This window comes from Centruroides sculpturatus, unplaced genomic scaffold (assembly GCF_000671375.1).
Source record: "Centruroides sculpturatus isolate CEXI.00-Female unplaced genomic scaffold, Cexi_2.0 scaffold243, whole genome shotgun sequence".
Classification (NCBI taxonomy): Eukaryota; Metazoa; Arthropoda; class Arachnida; order Scorpiones; family Buthidae; genus Centruroides; species Centruroides sculpturatus.
In genome coordinates, this window is record NW_019384457.1 from 19253 (window position 1) to 34164 (window position 14912).

The window sequence follows — 14912 nt, forward strand, 5'->3', positions numbered from 1 at the left end:
TATGATTATTGAGTAATAATTGGGTGTAGAGGAACAGGCTTAAGGTGGCTTCATTATGTTAAATGGTAGCTTGACATGAGGGATACTATTATAAACAATATTAAAAATTAGTGAGATAATATGATGATTGTTTTACAAAATAAGTTAAATCTACATACCATAACAGTAGTAAGCTGGAGTTTGAAGGTGGTATTGCTACAAGATGTAGAACAGTTATGAGAGAGGTGTGTTACAGGCAACATCTGGGGAACAAGTGGTGACAAACAACTTAATGGCCAACCTTCATTACATCACTTACCAGCCAGATGTTAGTATTAAGACAATAGATTTCATCATTATATATATGAGGGTCTGTGCTCAAATATCAACTGGGATCTAGGCAAATTATTCTATAAATTAAATATAAAGGAAATTGCTTTTAGCCCTTGATTTAAACAAATTGATTAAAAACCTACTACCTCACAGTAGTAGGTTTTTAATCAATCATAACTCTCTCATAACTGTTCTACATCTTGTAGCAATACCACCTTCAAACTCCAGCTTACTACTGTTATGGTATGTAGATTTAGAAAACAATCATCATATTATCTCACTAATTTTTAATACTGTTTATAATAGTATCCCTCATGTCAAGCTACCATTTAACATAATGAAGCCACCTTAAGCCTGTTCCTCTACACCCAATTATTACTCAATAATCATACTTTTATAACGGTTTCTTTGTCTTGTATAATTCTAAGTATCTCACCTTTTTTTATATATGTATACCAACTGAAGAGGGACTATTCCGATAGTCCGAAATGCATTTTGGTTATTTCATGTCAATTATTAATTTAATAGTTTGTAATGTACACCCATTCTCGTTTTATTAAATGTATCCCATTGATATTTTGAGTATTTGTGCTTATTATCACTGGTGTGATAAGTCCTTATTCCTACCTCACAGTAGTAGGTTTTTAATCAATATGTATAATTTTTGTTTCTCGCGCAAGAATTTCATTTAGGTATTGCCGCAAATGCATTTTTTTGATGAAATTTCGAGAATATTTTTAGTTATAAATAAACGAATTTGTACATTCGACATCATGTTGTAAATTGCCGAATTTTTGCTGGTCTACCCATTATTTTTTTGATTGCTTCATCTCATGCATTTAAATTTTAAATCGACCAATTTTAGATTGCCGCGCGTACCCCCGGGGGTACGCGTACCACTAATTGGGAACCATTGCTCTACTGTAATAATATATGTTAAATAACACAAGAATATATGTACACAGAAATGTACAGTTCAGTTTTTGTAACGAAGATCCTGGCTCTTCCGAAATTCCTGTTTTTTTGTCATAAAGTCGTGTACAGTCGATCTCCCTATAACGCGGTAGATACGTTCCGCTTTATAAGAATTTCGCATTGTCGGAATCCTCAAATACATGAGCCAATCACAACCCGGCACGTATGCAGTTTACGGACTACGGCTGTTTGAAAGATTTTCTTCCATAAAATTAATCGATTCTAGACTAATTCGACTTAACATTTCCAAAACACGTATAATTTTTTTTTGGGAATAATACGTATAAACTATGCTATAAACAAAAAATTGTAGGATTACTTACCGAGTGTGCACCGTTCGACCACGCCATTGCTTAAGCTCGTTTTCGTCGCGGAGAGGCGCACCAAACGGCGGCCGCGTTTTCTGATAAGTTATTTTTCTGCGAAAAATTTGTTGAATTTTGGAGACATCATTAATATAAATAATTTTTATGGCCGTTGAATAAGAAATGTTTTTTTCACAAGAAATGTATAAAATTACAGTACTGTATTAGACTTACAGTACCTAATTTATATCTATATACTGTACAGACGATAGTAAACTCGACTTACCCGCCTAAACTCTCGGTAGCGTGTAAGTAGTTCGGCTGCTCGTCCACTATTGGTCTAGATTCGACCAATCCTGTCGCGACACGAGTCGGTGATGACGTTTTACCGCATTTTACGAGTCTCTTTTATCGTCTTTATAAGAATACGGTCGCACTTTTTTCGCCGCGATATACGAATCCGCATTATCTCAACCCGCGTTATAGGAGTCTACTGTAGTTCACCCGGACAGTGAGTCGATTCCCGGACTGTCCGGGTGAAAACCGGACGGGTGGTAACACTATCTGTGCCAACAGAAAAATATGTCGAATCGTGCAATTCGAATAGCAGTATTTCTTGCGACGGCGGGGCTACGACATTTTCACAAATAGATGTAGCTTTAGTTCGCCCGCACACTACTTTCTTCGCAACTTCTAAATCGGGAAATAACGTAGGAAACAACTTATTTGTCCAATCTCGGTTCGAGTAGCCGCGACGATGCCGATACACAGATACACAGTAACTTCTGCAGCAGTTATTTGGTCTTCATCTCGGGAATGTTTTTTCACGAAGAAACTAGAAATTGATGCCACAGAAGACTCGTTTTCGAAAAATAACTTATGTTTTTTCATTCCGAATGCACAATCGGAGCTCTTTTACATTTGTATTTAACTGTATTATCGGTCGTGAATAATTTACATTCAGAGGTGAAATTGTGTCGTTTACTAAGCCGAGTACTAAACAGAGGATCGTTCAACCAGTTTCCTCTTTTTCGACGATGTCTTTTGCGTCGAGCTTTCCGAATCCGACATTACGATATTTGTGCCGTATAAATACCAAAGCGACAACAACAATACTCGCGTACCTACTTACAGCGTTTACAAATACAAGTCATTATGTATTACTTAGATAAAAATAGTGCGTGCTTTCCGCTTCTGTCGCAGCGTGGCCACTAATTACACAAGCGATGATGCGCGGTGAAGAAAGCCGGGCGGGTCGAATGATCGGACGCGCGTCGACTGACGCGAAAACAGTAGCGGCGTCGGTTGCGCAGCGACCGCACCGACTGGGAGCGGCGCAAAGCGTCTGGCAATACGCGCGGGTCTTACGGAAAAAAGGCTCGCGCCACTGCCGCTCTCTGTCGGTACAGTCGCTGCACCGACCGGAGTAGCTACCGAGCCGGAGCCCGAGTCGTTAGCCGCCATGCCATTCTGTATGTTTCGAGGGTCGAAAGGTGGTAGCTGCTCCGATTTCTTTTAGTGCTGGCATGACGAAAAATCCGGGAGATTTTAAAAACTGAAGGTGTTTTTCCGGGAGAGTTGACAACTCTAGTATAGGCTAACGAGTAGATCGTCGTCCCTTTAGAGTCCACATGTATTTATCGTATTTGTCCGCCCACCGTAAATTCGGTGCTTTTCCTTCCGGTGGAAGCCGCGTGACGTTTCTTAGCCGAGAAACGAGTCGCGGTCGTGCGTAACGGCCACACATATTGGATATTACGCTCTTCAAATTTTGGCTATTTCCTCGATTCGGGTCGTACTCGAACGTACCCGTACGTGGTCGATAGTAGGGACGATTCGGAGAGATACGACAGACAACCCATTACTTCCGATGCATCTAGGATTGGAGGGATTGTACGAGCGGGTGCGTGTGCGCGCTGACGGATACTACTTTTTAAGTGGTTATGTAAATATTTGTTATATTTTACTCGCAGCTACGGGCGTATTCAAAATCTCATCATCGATCCAGCGAGATGCTGCCGGAAGCGATGCAACTGCTAGCGTTTCCGGCAATTTCGGGAGAAAAAACAATAAAAATGGCGATTCCACGTTACGTTAAATGATTTTTGAACTTCTTTAATTAGAACCAATTAATGAAAAATAAAAATTTCGAAGAGAGAAATAGAGATAAAGATATTCTAAATTTCCGTAGGAGTTTTAAATAATTAAATCGATCCTAAGATTTAACGACAAAAAATTGTGACGTCTTAGGTAAATACACCAGTATATTAAAATATTCTATTAACGTACTAACCGAATATTAATTTATTCGGGGTTTATTCGTCGACGCAAAATACAGCTGTTAAGAGCCTTACGGCGGCTGCCATATCGTTTGCCGGAAGCAATCCGAGCTTTTCAATACGCTCGATATTAAATGGACTTCTGGAAAATTTTTGATCGCAGGTGTATAATATACAATTTACGAGCATTTAAAAATTTATTTTCTGTATTTTTATTTATCGATTTATTATTTTGAAATATTTTTAGACGAACCTTCCCCGTTGGAGCCATATATAGAACCAAATAAAAGTACAAAGTTCGCGTTAGTAAACAGTTCGTTTTCTTTGAATTGTTCGGTAAGAGTAGACTTGGGAACCATCGTTTTTGCGGAATGGAATTATCCAAACAAGCGTACGTCGGTAAGTATAAAGGAAAGTTTACTTTTTTTTACTATAAACGTGATTTAATATAGGCCTATGTATTTCGTTAACTCGTTTATATAAATTTTTATCCAACGAGAAGTAAACAAATTTGGTATTACAGTAGAGCGTCGATTATCCGAAAGCCAATCATCCGAGACGTCAATTATCCGAAAGAATTTCAGTCTGCAAATTTAAATTTTCGCCATTGCTGTGGCACTGCAATCTTTGGCTATGTCTTGGGCTACTCAAATATTTTACGTACTAAATTAACTTCTGAAGTATAATTTTTTATTGTTTTTATATTTTTCAATATATTGATTTTGTTTGTACAAAATAAAAAAATAATTTTTAACGATACAATAGTCTTCGTTAGGCTTAACATAGACGAAAATTCAACGCGAAGCGACACGCAACGGAGAAAAATGTCAACATGGGATAAATTAATATATTTTTTCGTATATAATCGGTTAACCGAAACATCGATCTTCCGAACAACTCCAGTCCCCAATTGATTCGGATAATCGACGCTCTACTGTATATGTAATGTTTAAAAAATATCTGTAATGCTTTTTCCTTTTAGATTAAATCTTCTAAAAATAATTACAGTCGACCCCCCTATAACACGGGTTCCTATAGTTCGGATTCCTATATCACGGCGAAAAAATTGTGACAGTATTCGTATAGACATGCTAAAAGAACTCCTATAATTCGGTAAAACGTCATCGCCGACTCGTGTCGTGACAGGATTGCAAAAACCGTTGAGTTTAAACGAGCAGCGGATCTACTAAAAACAATTTATTATTTAACGTCCATAAAAATTATATTTATATTAACGATGTCTCCAAAGTTCAACGAATTTTTCGCAAAAAAAAAAAATAATTTATCAGGTAGCACGCGAGCGCCATTCGATGGCAATCTCCACGACGAAAACAAGCTTAAGCAACGACGTAGTCGAACGGTGCATGCTCGGTACGTAATCCTACAATTTTTTGTTTATAGCATAGTTTATATGGATTATTCCCAAAAAATTATACGTATTTGGGAAATGTTGAGTGGAATTAGTCTAGAATCGATTAATTTTATGGAAGAAATCTTTCAAACAGCCGTAGTCCGTAAACTGCATACGTGCCGGGCTATGATTGGCTGGACTCGTAAGAAATGGATTCATAAAAACAGGAACGTATCTACCGTGTCATGGGGGGGATCGACTGTATTTTAGTTTCCAGGATATAAGGACTTTATGGAGTTACACCGAACTTTGATGATTTTTGTCACGCCTTCAAACCGAATCATGGCTACTAAAAATGTCTCGCATCTGTTTATGGTATCATCATTCTGTAAAAAGTTAATCTAAATCGGTGTTTTCTAATTGGGTAATTACCTTAACACTTAATGTCTTCCGCACTCGCGTTGCGGACGTGCCAACGTTCGATGTCAACATTTAACGTCAACGTCCGCAACAGGCTGCAACGAAATATTTCGATGCGAAGACGGGAGAGAAAAAAATCTCGCACTCGTGTCGGTGTGCAGCGAGTTGTCGATTAGCGGATTACGCGATCGCATTTTCCACACACACTCGAATAGTCAATATACTATACAGGGGTCCCGCAAAATGTCCGACGAGTTTTCGTACACCGCGGGACCGGGTTCCGGCCGACGCGCCGAATTTGCCCGGCGCCGGCCCCGAGTCCTCGTAGACAAACATTCAACAAATTATAGTTTCCTTCTTCATTGTTTAAACACTAAAAAATCACGGTGTTCAGTATGTATTGTATATCAAGAATTCAGAGCACGAAAAGATCTAGAGTTTCACGTTTGGCTGTAAGAATGTACAATACATCCCACTCCGTCTTACTGTTGTTCGAACCGCGCGCGGATATTAATCATCGCAATGGTCACTCCTAACCATCAATCGAGTACAGTGGCGTACCGTGGGTGTCAGCCGCCCGGGGCGGAGGAAAATTTCGGCCCCCCTTATTTAGGTATTTCAATTTAAAAGACCAAAATTCAGTATTGTCACAGAACAAGCAATGAAAAATTCGGTGGTAGTGCAGCGACCTATTTAAAATAGTTGTATTGGATATTAGTAGTGTATATGAACGCGAATGAATCGTACAAGCAGAAAAAAACAGAAAAGGTCAACAGGTTTCGCAGGACCTCTTCAGATAGAAAAGTTACTAGTTCACCCGGCGAGCGGATTCCCGGACTGTCAGGACGATAGGCGCGATGGAAGTATAGATTAGGATGTTTCAAAATTTTACAAGATATTATTATCATTTATTTGAAATTTTGCCACCCCCTAAAAAATGCCGCCCGAGGCGGACCGCCCCTACCGCCCCCTACGGTACGCCACCGATCGAGTAAGGGAAAAGCATAACTTGTAGCGAAAACCCTCGTTTCTCACATTCTCCAAAGATGCCGGGAATTCCCGTTCCCGCAGTATTCTCATTTAATCAACTTTTGTGACAAAAAAACTTGGTTTATACAAAATATTTTAAATGGAAAATGGCTACTTTATTTTATTTTTTACTATCGATTTACTGCGGAACGAATCTTTTTCTCCGCGACTCGGCAAAAAAACCCGAGGTGGCAGTTTCTGGAAGGGCGATTTAAAGGGGGTGGCTCGTAGGTATGTATGGGGCTATAATTTATAAAATAAATGCTTCGGTAGATTACTCGATCAACCATATACAACCTCGTACGGCAAGAAATATGTCTGAAGATTGCGAACATTAGTTTAATAATGATTGTTGGGACCAGCAGACGATTTTTATTTTTCTTTAAATAAAAACGATCGAGAGGCGGCGCTCCTCTCTCGGCGCGCCTTTTAACGTGCTTTTGCTACGTGCCTGCATCTACGTATTACTCTGTTCGACTTTATTTTGTGAATTCGCCGGAGGTGTTCGTTGCGTTAATTTATAGTTCGCTTCGTAATTAGGTGCGCAACAATGACCTTTGACAGGTTTGTTGTTTAAAACTAAACAATTTACAAAAGATAATAGAAAATATAAGAAAATGCATTGAAGCACCAAATAAAAGTTGTGTCTTTAAGCGTGCCATTAATTCTATATGTATTGAGTCGTGTTCTATCACTTGTGATGAACAATCTTTTTTGTGCTATGCCCCACCTAAGCCTTTCTAAAATTCTTACGTCCCCCTAACGTATACGGCGGCTACCCGGTTAACTTAAACTCTAAATGAGTCCGTTTTCCAATTGCCCCGTGTTGGGAAACGCCGGCGTAGGCGTTCGAAATTCTCGTGGGATCGTTCTGTGGGAGTTTATGAACTGTAAGATTGCTCTGTCCGCCGGGCCTTCGTAAATATTTCATTTTTCTCTTGTTGCAATGATCTCTTGCTTCGCCTCCGTTATTATCCTAGTTTCTCCAAATAAATAGTTTTTAAAATTCATTTAATTATATTTTATATAATATATATATAGACTAATATTTAAGCCCATTCTAATTATACAGTATAATAATAAAGTAAAGCATAATTAGAATGTGTGTCGAAAGGGTGGATTTTAAGCAATATTTTAATTCGAATTAACGAGTACCTGTAATTGTATATCCGTAAATATTATACTCCGAATAATTCAAATAATGGCCGTCTGTCTAATATCTTGAAATTGAATCGTTAAAAATAAAATTGGTTTATTTTTAATAGAATGATCGAATAGAAGAAAAAAGTTCTTACGTAGAAGAAAAAGTAAACCAACAAAATTTTAAGTATAGATTTGTAACGAAGGAATTAGTGGTACGCAATGTCCAATTAAATGATAGTGGAGATTACGAGTGCATACTTACGGATCATTCCAAGAAAAAATATAAAACTCACAAAACGATACAAGTTTATGGTAAGTAATAAAAATTTAATTATTTTAAAGTATAACATTAAGTTGTGATAACCTAATGAGTTCTTTAAAGTTTAGGGCTTATTACGCCGCCGAATTGACGTTACGAACAAAAGTGGTTTGTTTTATATCTAAATTTTACAATTAATATAGAACTAACAAAGAATGCCCGGCATTGCTCGGAAACTTGGATGGGGTTAAGTTGGCCTTGTTATGGGGTAGTGTATATCTCGCGCAGAATGACAAAGAGTAACTGTGAAAAATTTGGTGCAAATTAGTCAAAGGGTTTGGCAATATGTGGGGGATGAAATTGGGGAAGGAGTGAGGGTCCGAGTTTTAAAGTAGCATAGTGTAGAAAATATAATATACCTGAATATACAGTGTGTATAAGATGGGTAATGAGGACTTAACGAATACCAGACTAACGTAGCAAAAATGCAAGGATCGTTTAATATAACGATAAGAAAATATGATGGCTGCATACGTATTTTATAAGACTATGAAAACACAACCGACAACCAGAACGCACCGATTCACATATGTGATAAATTCGCATTGGTATTATCATCTATATATACATATATACGTTTGAAACATTCGTGCACTATGGCCTCCACCCTCGAGACGGCTTTGTACAATCGATTACGTCAATTCGTGTTGAGAACAACTTGTTACTCCGGAACGCTCTCTACGTGTGGGTCCTGGATCATATTTCGAAAACATAATAGTCTGAATAACGAATCCGGGGACTCCTTCGCACATTTTCAGCATGGTGTCTGATGGATTCTCTTTGTCCAAATGGATGGACATGGATTTCTTCAGAGTGTTCGATAAGTCCCTTCGTTAGTCTCCGTGTTTGACGACGATTTCCTTTCTAGTATCTTACCTCCTACGTAAACATTTCCGAGCCAGGTAGCTGGAGAAAAAGGTCCCCTTTAGATGCCAACCCACAATTTTTATATATATCATCATCTGGAAGTATGTTTTTACACACGTACACACTGCTTGCCCAATCAGCGTGCTCCTGTAGGATTCACATGGAAAAGGTGACACCAAGGCACAAAAGAACACAAATTAACATACAAAAAGTAACACCTGACACAATATAAAAGGAAAAACAAGTACATAAATAAAAAACAACACATATAAATACAAAGAATAACGACCTATATTTTTTTTGGAGTATTCTAGAGACTTACTATGCCAAATTTTTCCAGATTGCTCAAAAGGTGTAGAAGTTTAGGGTTGGGAGGATGAAATGAGAGAGGAGGAGTGAAGGATCCTAGTTTTATGGTAGTCCATGATTTCCATAGGGTACCAGATAGTAACTATGTGGAATTTGGTCCAGAGTGGTCAAAGGGTTTGAGAGTTTGTAGGGAGATGAAATTAGCAGGAAGGAATGATGGGGGTCTGAGTTTTAAGTAGCTTACATATATAGGAAGTAATAAACTTTCCAATAGTCCCTTGACACGAATGTATTTTGTGACAATTGTGATGTTTTTTAGGCATTTTATCATTGATAAGGCTCATTTGCAGAGGTGTACACCTGAAAATTAACTGAAATAACTCAATTTATGTAGACAGATATCTGACAACATAAGACTAATTCTTATCTTTAAATAATAGTATGTAGTTTTAATACTAAAACAATGAACAGATAAAAATGCTATACATGTACTTACAAAAGTTTAGTTTCATGTAAAGGAATAAATTCGCTCCTTATAGTTGTAAATATCTGACAGCTTAAGTACTATTATACGAAATGAATGACTGAGGCAATATAAACTAAGCTTATACACAACTACTTGAATTGCACGAATCAAAACCAAAATCGAAAATATAAGATAAAAGGTTTTAAAAAGTCCCGCCAAGTGGCAAAGGGGGATTGACCTTGAATGGAGCAGACAATGCCACAGTAAAAGCCTCATTCTTGTGCATTTTCCTTTTTTTAATATGAAAATAATATATAGCCTGTGTTCATCTTGAAGAAATAAGCTCTCTAATAGCAAAAGAATTTGAAAATAATAAAACAATCATTAATGCATGTTGTAAAATTTTATTCCTCTAACAATACATTTGAATGTGTCAACATTAATCACACTTAAGTCTGCTAATTTTGGGCCCAGAATGGACCCCATTAGTATACCAACTTACTGAGTATAATATTTTTTTTATTAAATTGAAAATAATTTATTAGACAAGACAAACATTGAGTTTGATAATCCAATCTTTACAAATAATTAGAGAGTTAACTATTCATTTGTTCTGTATACATATTCTTTGCATCTAATGATAGATTTTATATTTCTTTTCAATTATTTACAATTTTTAAATGATTTAAAAATTCTTCTGTACTTTTTACACTGTTTTTTGAATTGTCTAAATTTTAAATTTTGACTTAATAAATATTTCTAGATTATGTATACAATAATATTTTATATCAGTGAGTAGCCTGCATTTAAATGGTTCTTTTTGTTTTGACTCTAATGATAACTTTTGGGGTAAAATGATCATAATTATTTATTAATTTTACTTCTTTTATAATTAACTTTTTGCTTTCTAATCTCCTAGTTTTATTTTTTAATATAGAATATAGAAGAAAGTGGATATCTGTGTGTTTTTTCAGGAATTTGGAGAAATAAATTTATGTAGATAATTATTATAATAATGTACAGTAATTATGCTATTAAAGCATTGCTTTTATCTTATTTTAATTTATAGAATTGTAACTATTTATTATGATAAATACAATTTAATGGAAGAGTTGCAAGTGATAGATCTAAATGAGTTTGAAAACTGACAGCTTTCAGTAAACAACAATGTATAGAGCCATATTAATATGGTAGACTCTCCCATTTCTGGACTGATCAAAGGCAACCAAAAATTTTTGAATATTGTACACTACTACAAATTTTACCTTTCCTTACTTCAGTGTGTACATTTTTTAATGTATTTTCTATTAAGGTTGCCTCGAAGTTGGTAGGAGAGCACAATGCATCAACCACCGCCGACGATAACGAGGCATTAGTGTGATGTTGCTGCTTGTTGGCAACCCAAGAACGAAGCAAACAACTTTAACAAAATATTTTCAAAATTAATTGTAATTGTCAAAAATAAGCATCAAATGAAAAAGAAACATTTTCTATAGAAACAATAAACATATAAGTTAGTCTTATTTAAAACATCTCAATCTTTCTTATCTGGATCTAATATCAGGACCACTCCTGACAAGAAAGAATCTACCGTACATTTATTCATTAAAAATAAATATTAATGTCAAAATTTCAAGAATAAAAGCATTCTGTATAATATCTAGAGTTAGTACTCAGCAAAAATGTTTAAATAATTAATTAATAACAAATGTCTTATATATAATAGTATATGTACAATATTTATTTATTTATTTATACAACATATCATTTTAACTTGCAGATTTGAAAATTATAAATTTGTATAATTGTTCAGCATAAAAAATGACTAATTTAAAGTTTAACATATGGATAATTGGCATATTTTGTGAATGATGAATATGAGTATGTTTTGAGTTATGAGAAAAAAATATTCAAATGTCTGATCGGCATATTAATAACATTTTGGTAATCCCAACGGAGGCACTTCCATGTGTTTTGAAAGTTAATATAGTTTTACAAGTTTTCTGACGTCATTTCAGTACTAGAATAATTTCCTAACATTTTATAACTGTGTTAAGAGTAATTTAAATTTTTAGGTTCAAAAAGTTATGTATTGCTGTGAATCAATTCTTTTTTTTGCACTTTACAATTCATATTTTGTCATTTATTGTTGTAATGGCAGAGGTTGGAAAACATGGACAATTTTCTTAGCTTCAAGGGATTTTTTTTCATTTGGAATATTTGGAATTTAATTGTGACAAGAAAAATACACCAGTTGGTACGTTTGCTTTAAAGTTTGGTATGCGACCTGCAGATGCAGATTGTTCGAAATGTGAAGGTCATGGTAAATTAAATTATCGAAAGCATCATGATTGTTTCTTTTAGATGTCACAGTCCGTCATTTAAAGTAATTTTTCAACATAAATTTGGAAAAATTTCTCAACTTCAAATTTCTCAAATTTCAAACTTTTTCGTTTATTGGCATCTAATTTGCATAGAATGCACGTTGAACGTCAGCTGTTTGGGTGTGGGCACGAGTAGTCGAACAGCTGTTGACATATTATGATTGTTTCGTCATCTAATTTTACAGGAATGAAAATTGGATGGACCTGGAAGTGTTGTTGAAATCGACGAGATTGTTGTGAGCAAAATGAAAAAACTAGGAGAACAGTTTGGCATATGAGTAAGTTTTATCAAGGAGCGGGACGTGTTTTAGTTTGGAAAGAGCCAGATATTGTATCTTCAGCCCTGAAAGTTAGTGCCAAATAAAACCTGAAAATCATAAGAGGAAGAATGTAGATGTGTGTTAAGAATGCGGAAAAAGTTCCTACTGTGGAAAAGGACAAAGTTACGTTCATCACCCGAACCATGTTTTTTACCGAATAAATTGGAGAAAAGGAATTAGAAATATGTCAACAGTGAGTGAAAGATTATTTCTTTAAGTGCCGGTGTAAAGAGTAGCTGTGCCAGTCGCCATCTTGTTTGTGGATGGCGACTGAAAGTGCCATCCACAAACAAGATGAATGTGGATTATTGGGACTATCTAAGTAAACTTCTACCAATATTTTTAGATATATTTTGGAGAAAGATTTTATATTAAGTTATTTTAGAATTAAGTTAAAATAAAATGAATTTTTCTCATTTTTTCCTTATTTTTCTCCTTTCTGCATCTTCAACTTGGGAAAAAGAGATGGTAAAAAATGAGAAAATAAATTTTTATGAATGATTTTTCAATATATATTTAATTTTAATTTTCAGAATTAACTGAGAAACCTTACCTGAATTTAATCAATAAAATTGAAAAAGCAATTGAGAGGAAAAAATCAAAAGATGTTTTCTTTTCTGTCTGTATTCAATCATTTCCTTACTTTGAAAACATTGATATGAATTGGACCAAGGATGGAAAACCACTTCCGCCGGATAAACGTTTTGAAATAAGTCTAAAAGATTTTTGTGTCGGCTTGAAAATAACATCTTTAAGAATTACGGATGATGGCGTATACACATTAATTGCAACTGCTGGAAATATTACAAATAGCACGTCTGTAACCTTACATATATTAGGTATGATTTTATACTATTATAGTTAATTGGAAAAAATCTTTTTATAACAAAAGGTGTCAAAAAGCCACCGTATACTTACATTGTATTGTTTGTAATATATATGCGCAGTGAGTTTTTTGATTGCAATGATTATACAAATATAATGATTCCTTCATTAGACTGAGATGAGATTGCTGGACTAAAACTTGCATTAGAAAATATAAAAATAATAATAATAGTTATTGCTGGATAGTCTATTGGTTAATTTAATACATTTAAGTCTAAAACAAAACCCTTAGCTTTACACTCTGTATCTTCATTTCAAGAACAAAATGCAAGTTATAAATTGTATTGGCTACATTAACATTTTGAAGAAGAAAATGTATTAAATCATATAATTTTCTGAAACTACAAATATGGCCAGCAATATCATCTTGATCTAATTTTCATAGAATTTTAACTACCAATAAAGTTTCTTGGACAGCATTAGAGTTAGCAAGAGTTCACCGAAGTTCTGCCACCAAATTTCCTGGATTTCATTTTTTACATTGAGTCATTTTAAGAACTTTGTAGATAAAACTGTAAGACATGGAAGGAACACGTTGATAAGTAAAATGAACTTTGTAACAAAGCTCTCAGAATTTTCCCAATTATGAGAGATTATAAGTAGACTAATAAAAAGTAGAATTGATAAAAAATGAGGACAAAAGTTATGTATTACAGTAAAGCCATGATTTAACAAATTTCACTTAACAGACTCTGGATTTAACGGACTACATTTCTAGTCTGTATGTCGTGTAAAAATTACCAACCTGTTAATTTTAAAATGCTTTTTAAATGTAATTAAATTATCAGGTTGTTTTTTCAAATTCACGAGTCACTGTTCTTAAGAATATTATTTATTTGTTTAGTTAAATACAATTAAAAAGTATTTATTTTCCAAAAAATGTTTGGTTATTCATTTCAATTTATATTGTATACTCATTTATTTCTGTCTCAGAACTATGATGTGAGTACACAAGCAATAATACATATAGAAAACTTTTCTGTGAAATTAATCTTCTCATACATACATACATACATACATACATAATTTTTACTTGTGTATCTACAAATACAAATGTATCTACACAAGTAAAAACAGATAAACTAATTTTTTAACGCACTCATTTGGGAAATATACTTTATTATATAATGGAATTCTAGCTTTAACAGACAATCTCTCACCCAAATTAGTTTGTTAAATTGAAGTTTTACTGTATTTTCATTCAATACTATCCTCATAAATTATATAATCTAGTTTATGTTCCAACTTGCATTCTTTTCTGTATATTGCAAGCATGGTTGAATATAGAGCTGTCCAATTTTTAGTTTAGATAGTTCACAATAAATTGTTAAAATTCAATTGAGCATATAAAGTTAATTGCAAGTATTTTGTTAAATCAAGGTACAGTAGATCCCCCTATAAGACGGTAGATACGTTCCGTTCTTTATGAATCAATTTTGTAGGAATCATAGTTTACGGACTACGGCTGTTTGAAAGGTTTTCTTTCATAAAATTAATCGATTCTAGACTAATTCGACTCAACATTTCCAAAATACGTATATTTTTTTG

At 34.6% G+C, this 14912-nt stretch overlaps 1 protein-coding gene across 1 annotated transcript in view; it reads left to right on the forward strand.

Annotated features, from left to right (window-relative positions):
- The window catches only part of LOC111620711 (vascular endothelial growth factor receptor 1-like), a gene marked incomplete at its 5' end in the record, with an annotated part of 62569 nt that overhangs the window by 8232 nt on the left and 39425 nt on the right, over nucleotides 1–14912 (forward strand). Inside the window, 3 exons of the mRNA XM_023362699.1 lie at nucleotides 4119–4270; nucleotides 7937–8126; nucleotides 13013–13318. Of these exons, the coding sequence (XP_023218467.1) occupies nucleotides 4119–4270; nucleotides 7937–8126; nucleotides 13013–13318 (648 nt within the window). The remainder of the gene's footprint in view (nucleotides 1–4118; nucleotides 4271–7936; nucleotides 8127–13012; nucleotides 13319–14912) is intronic.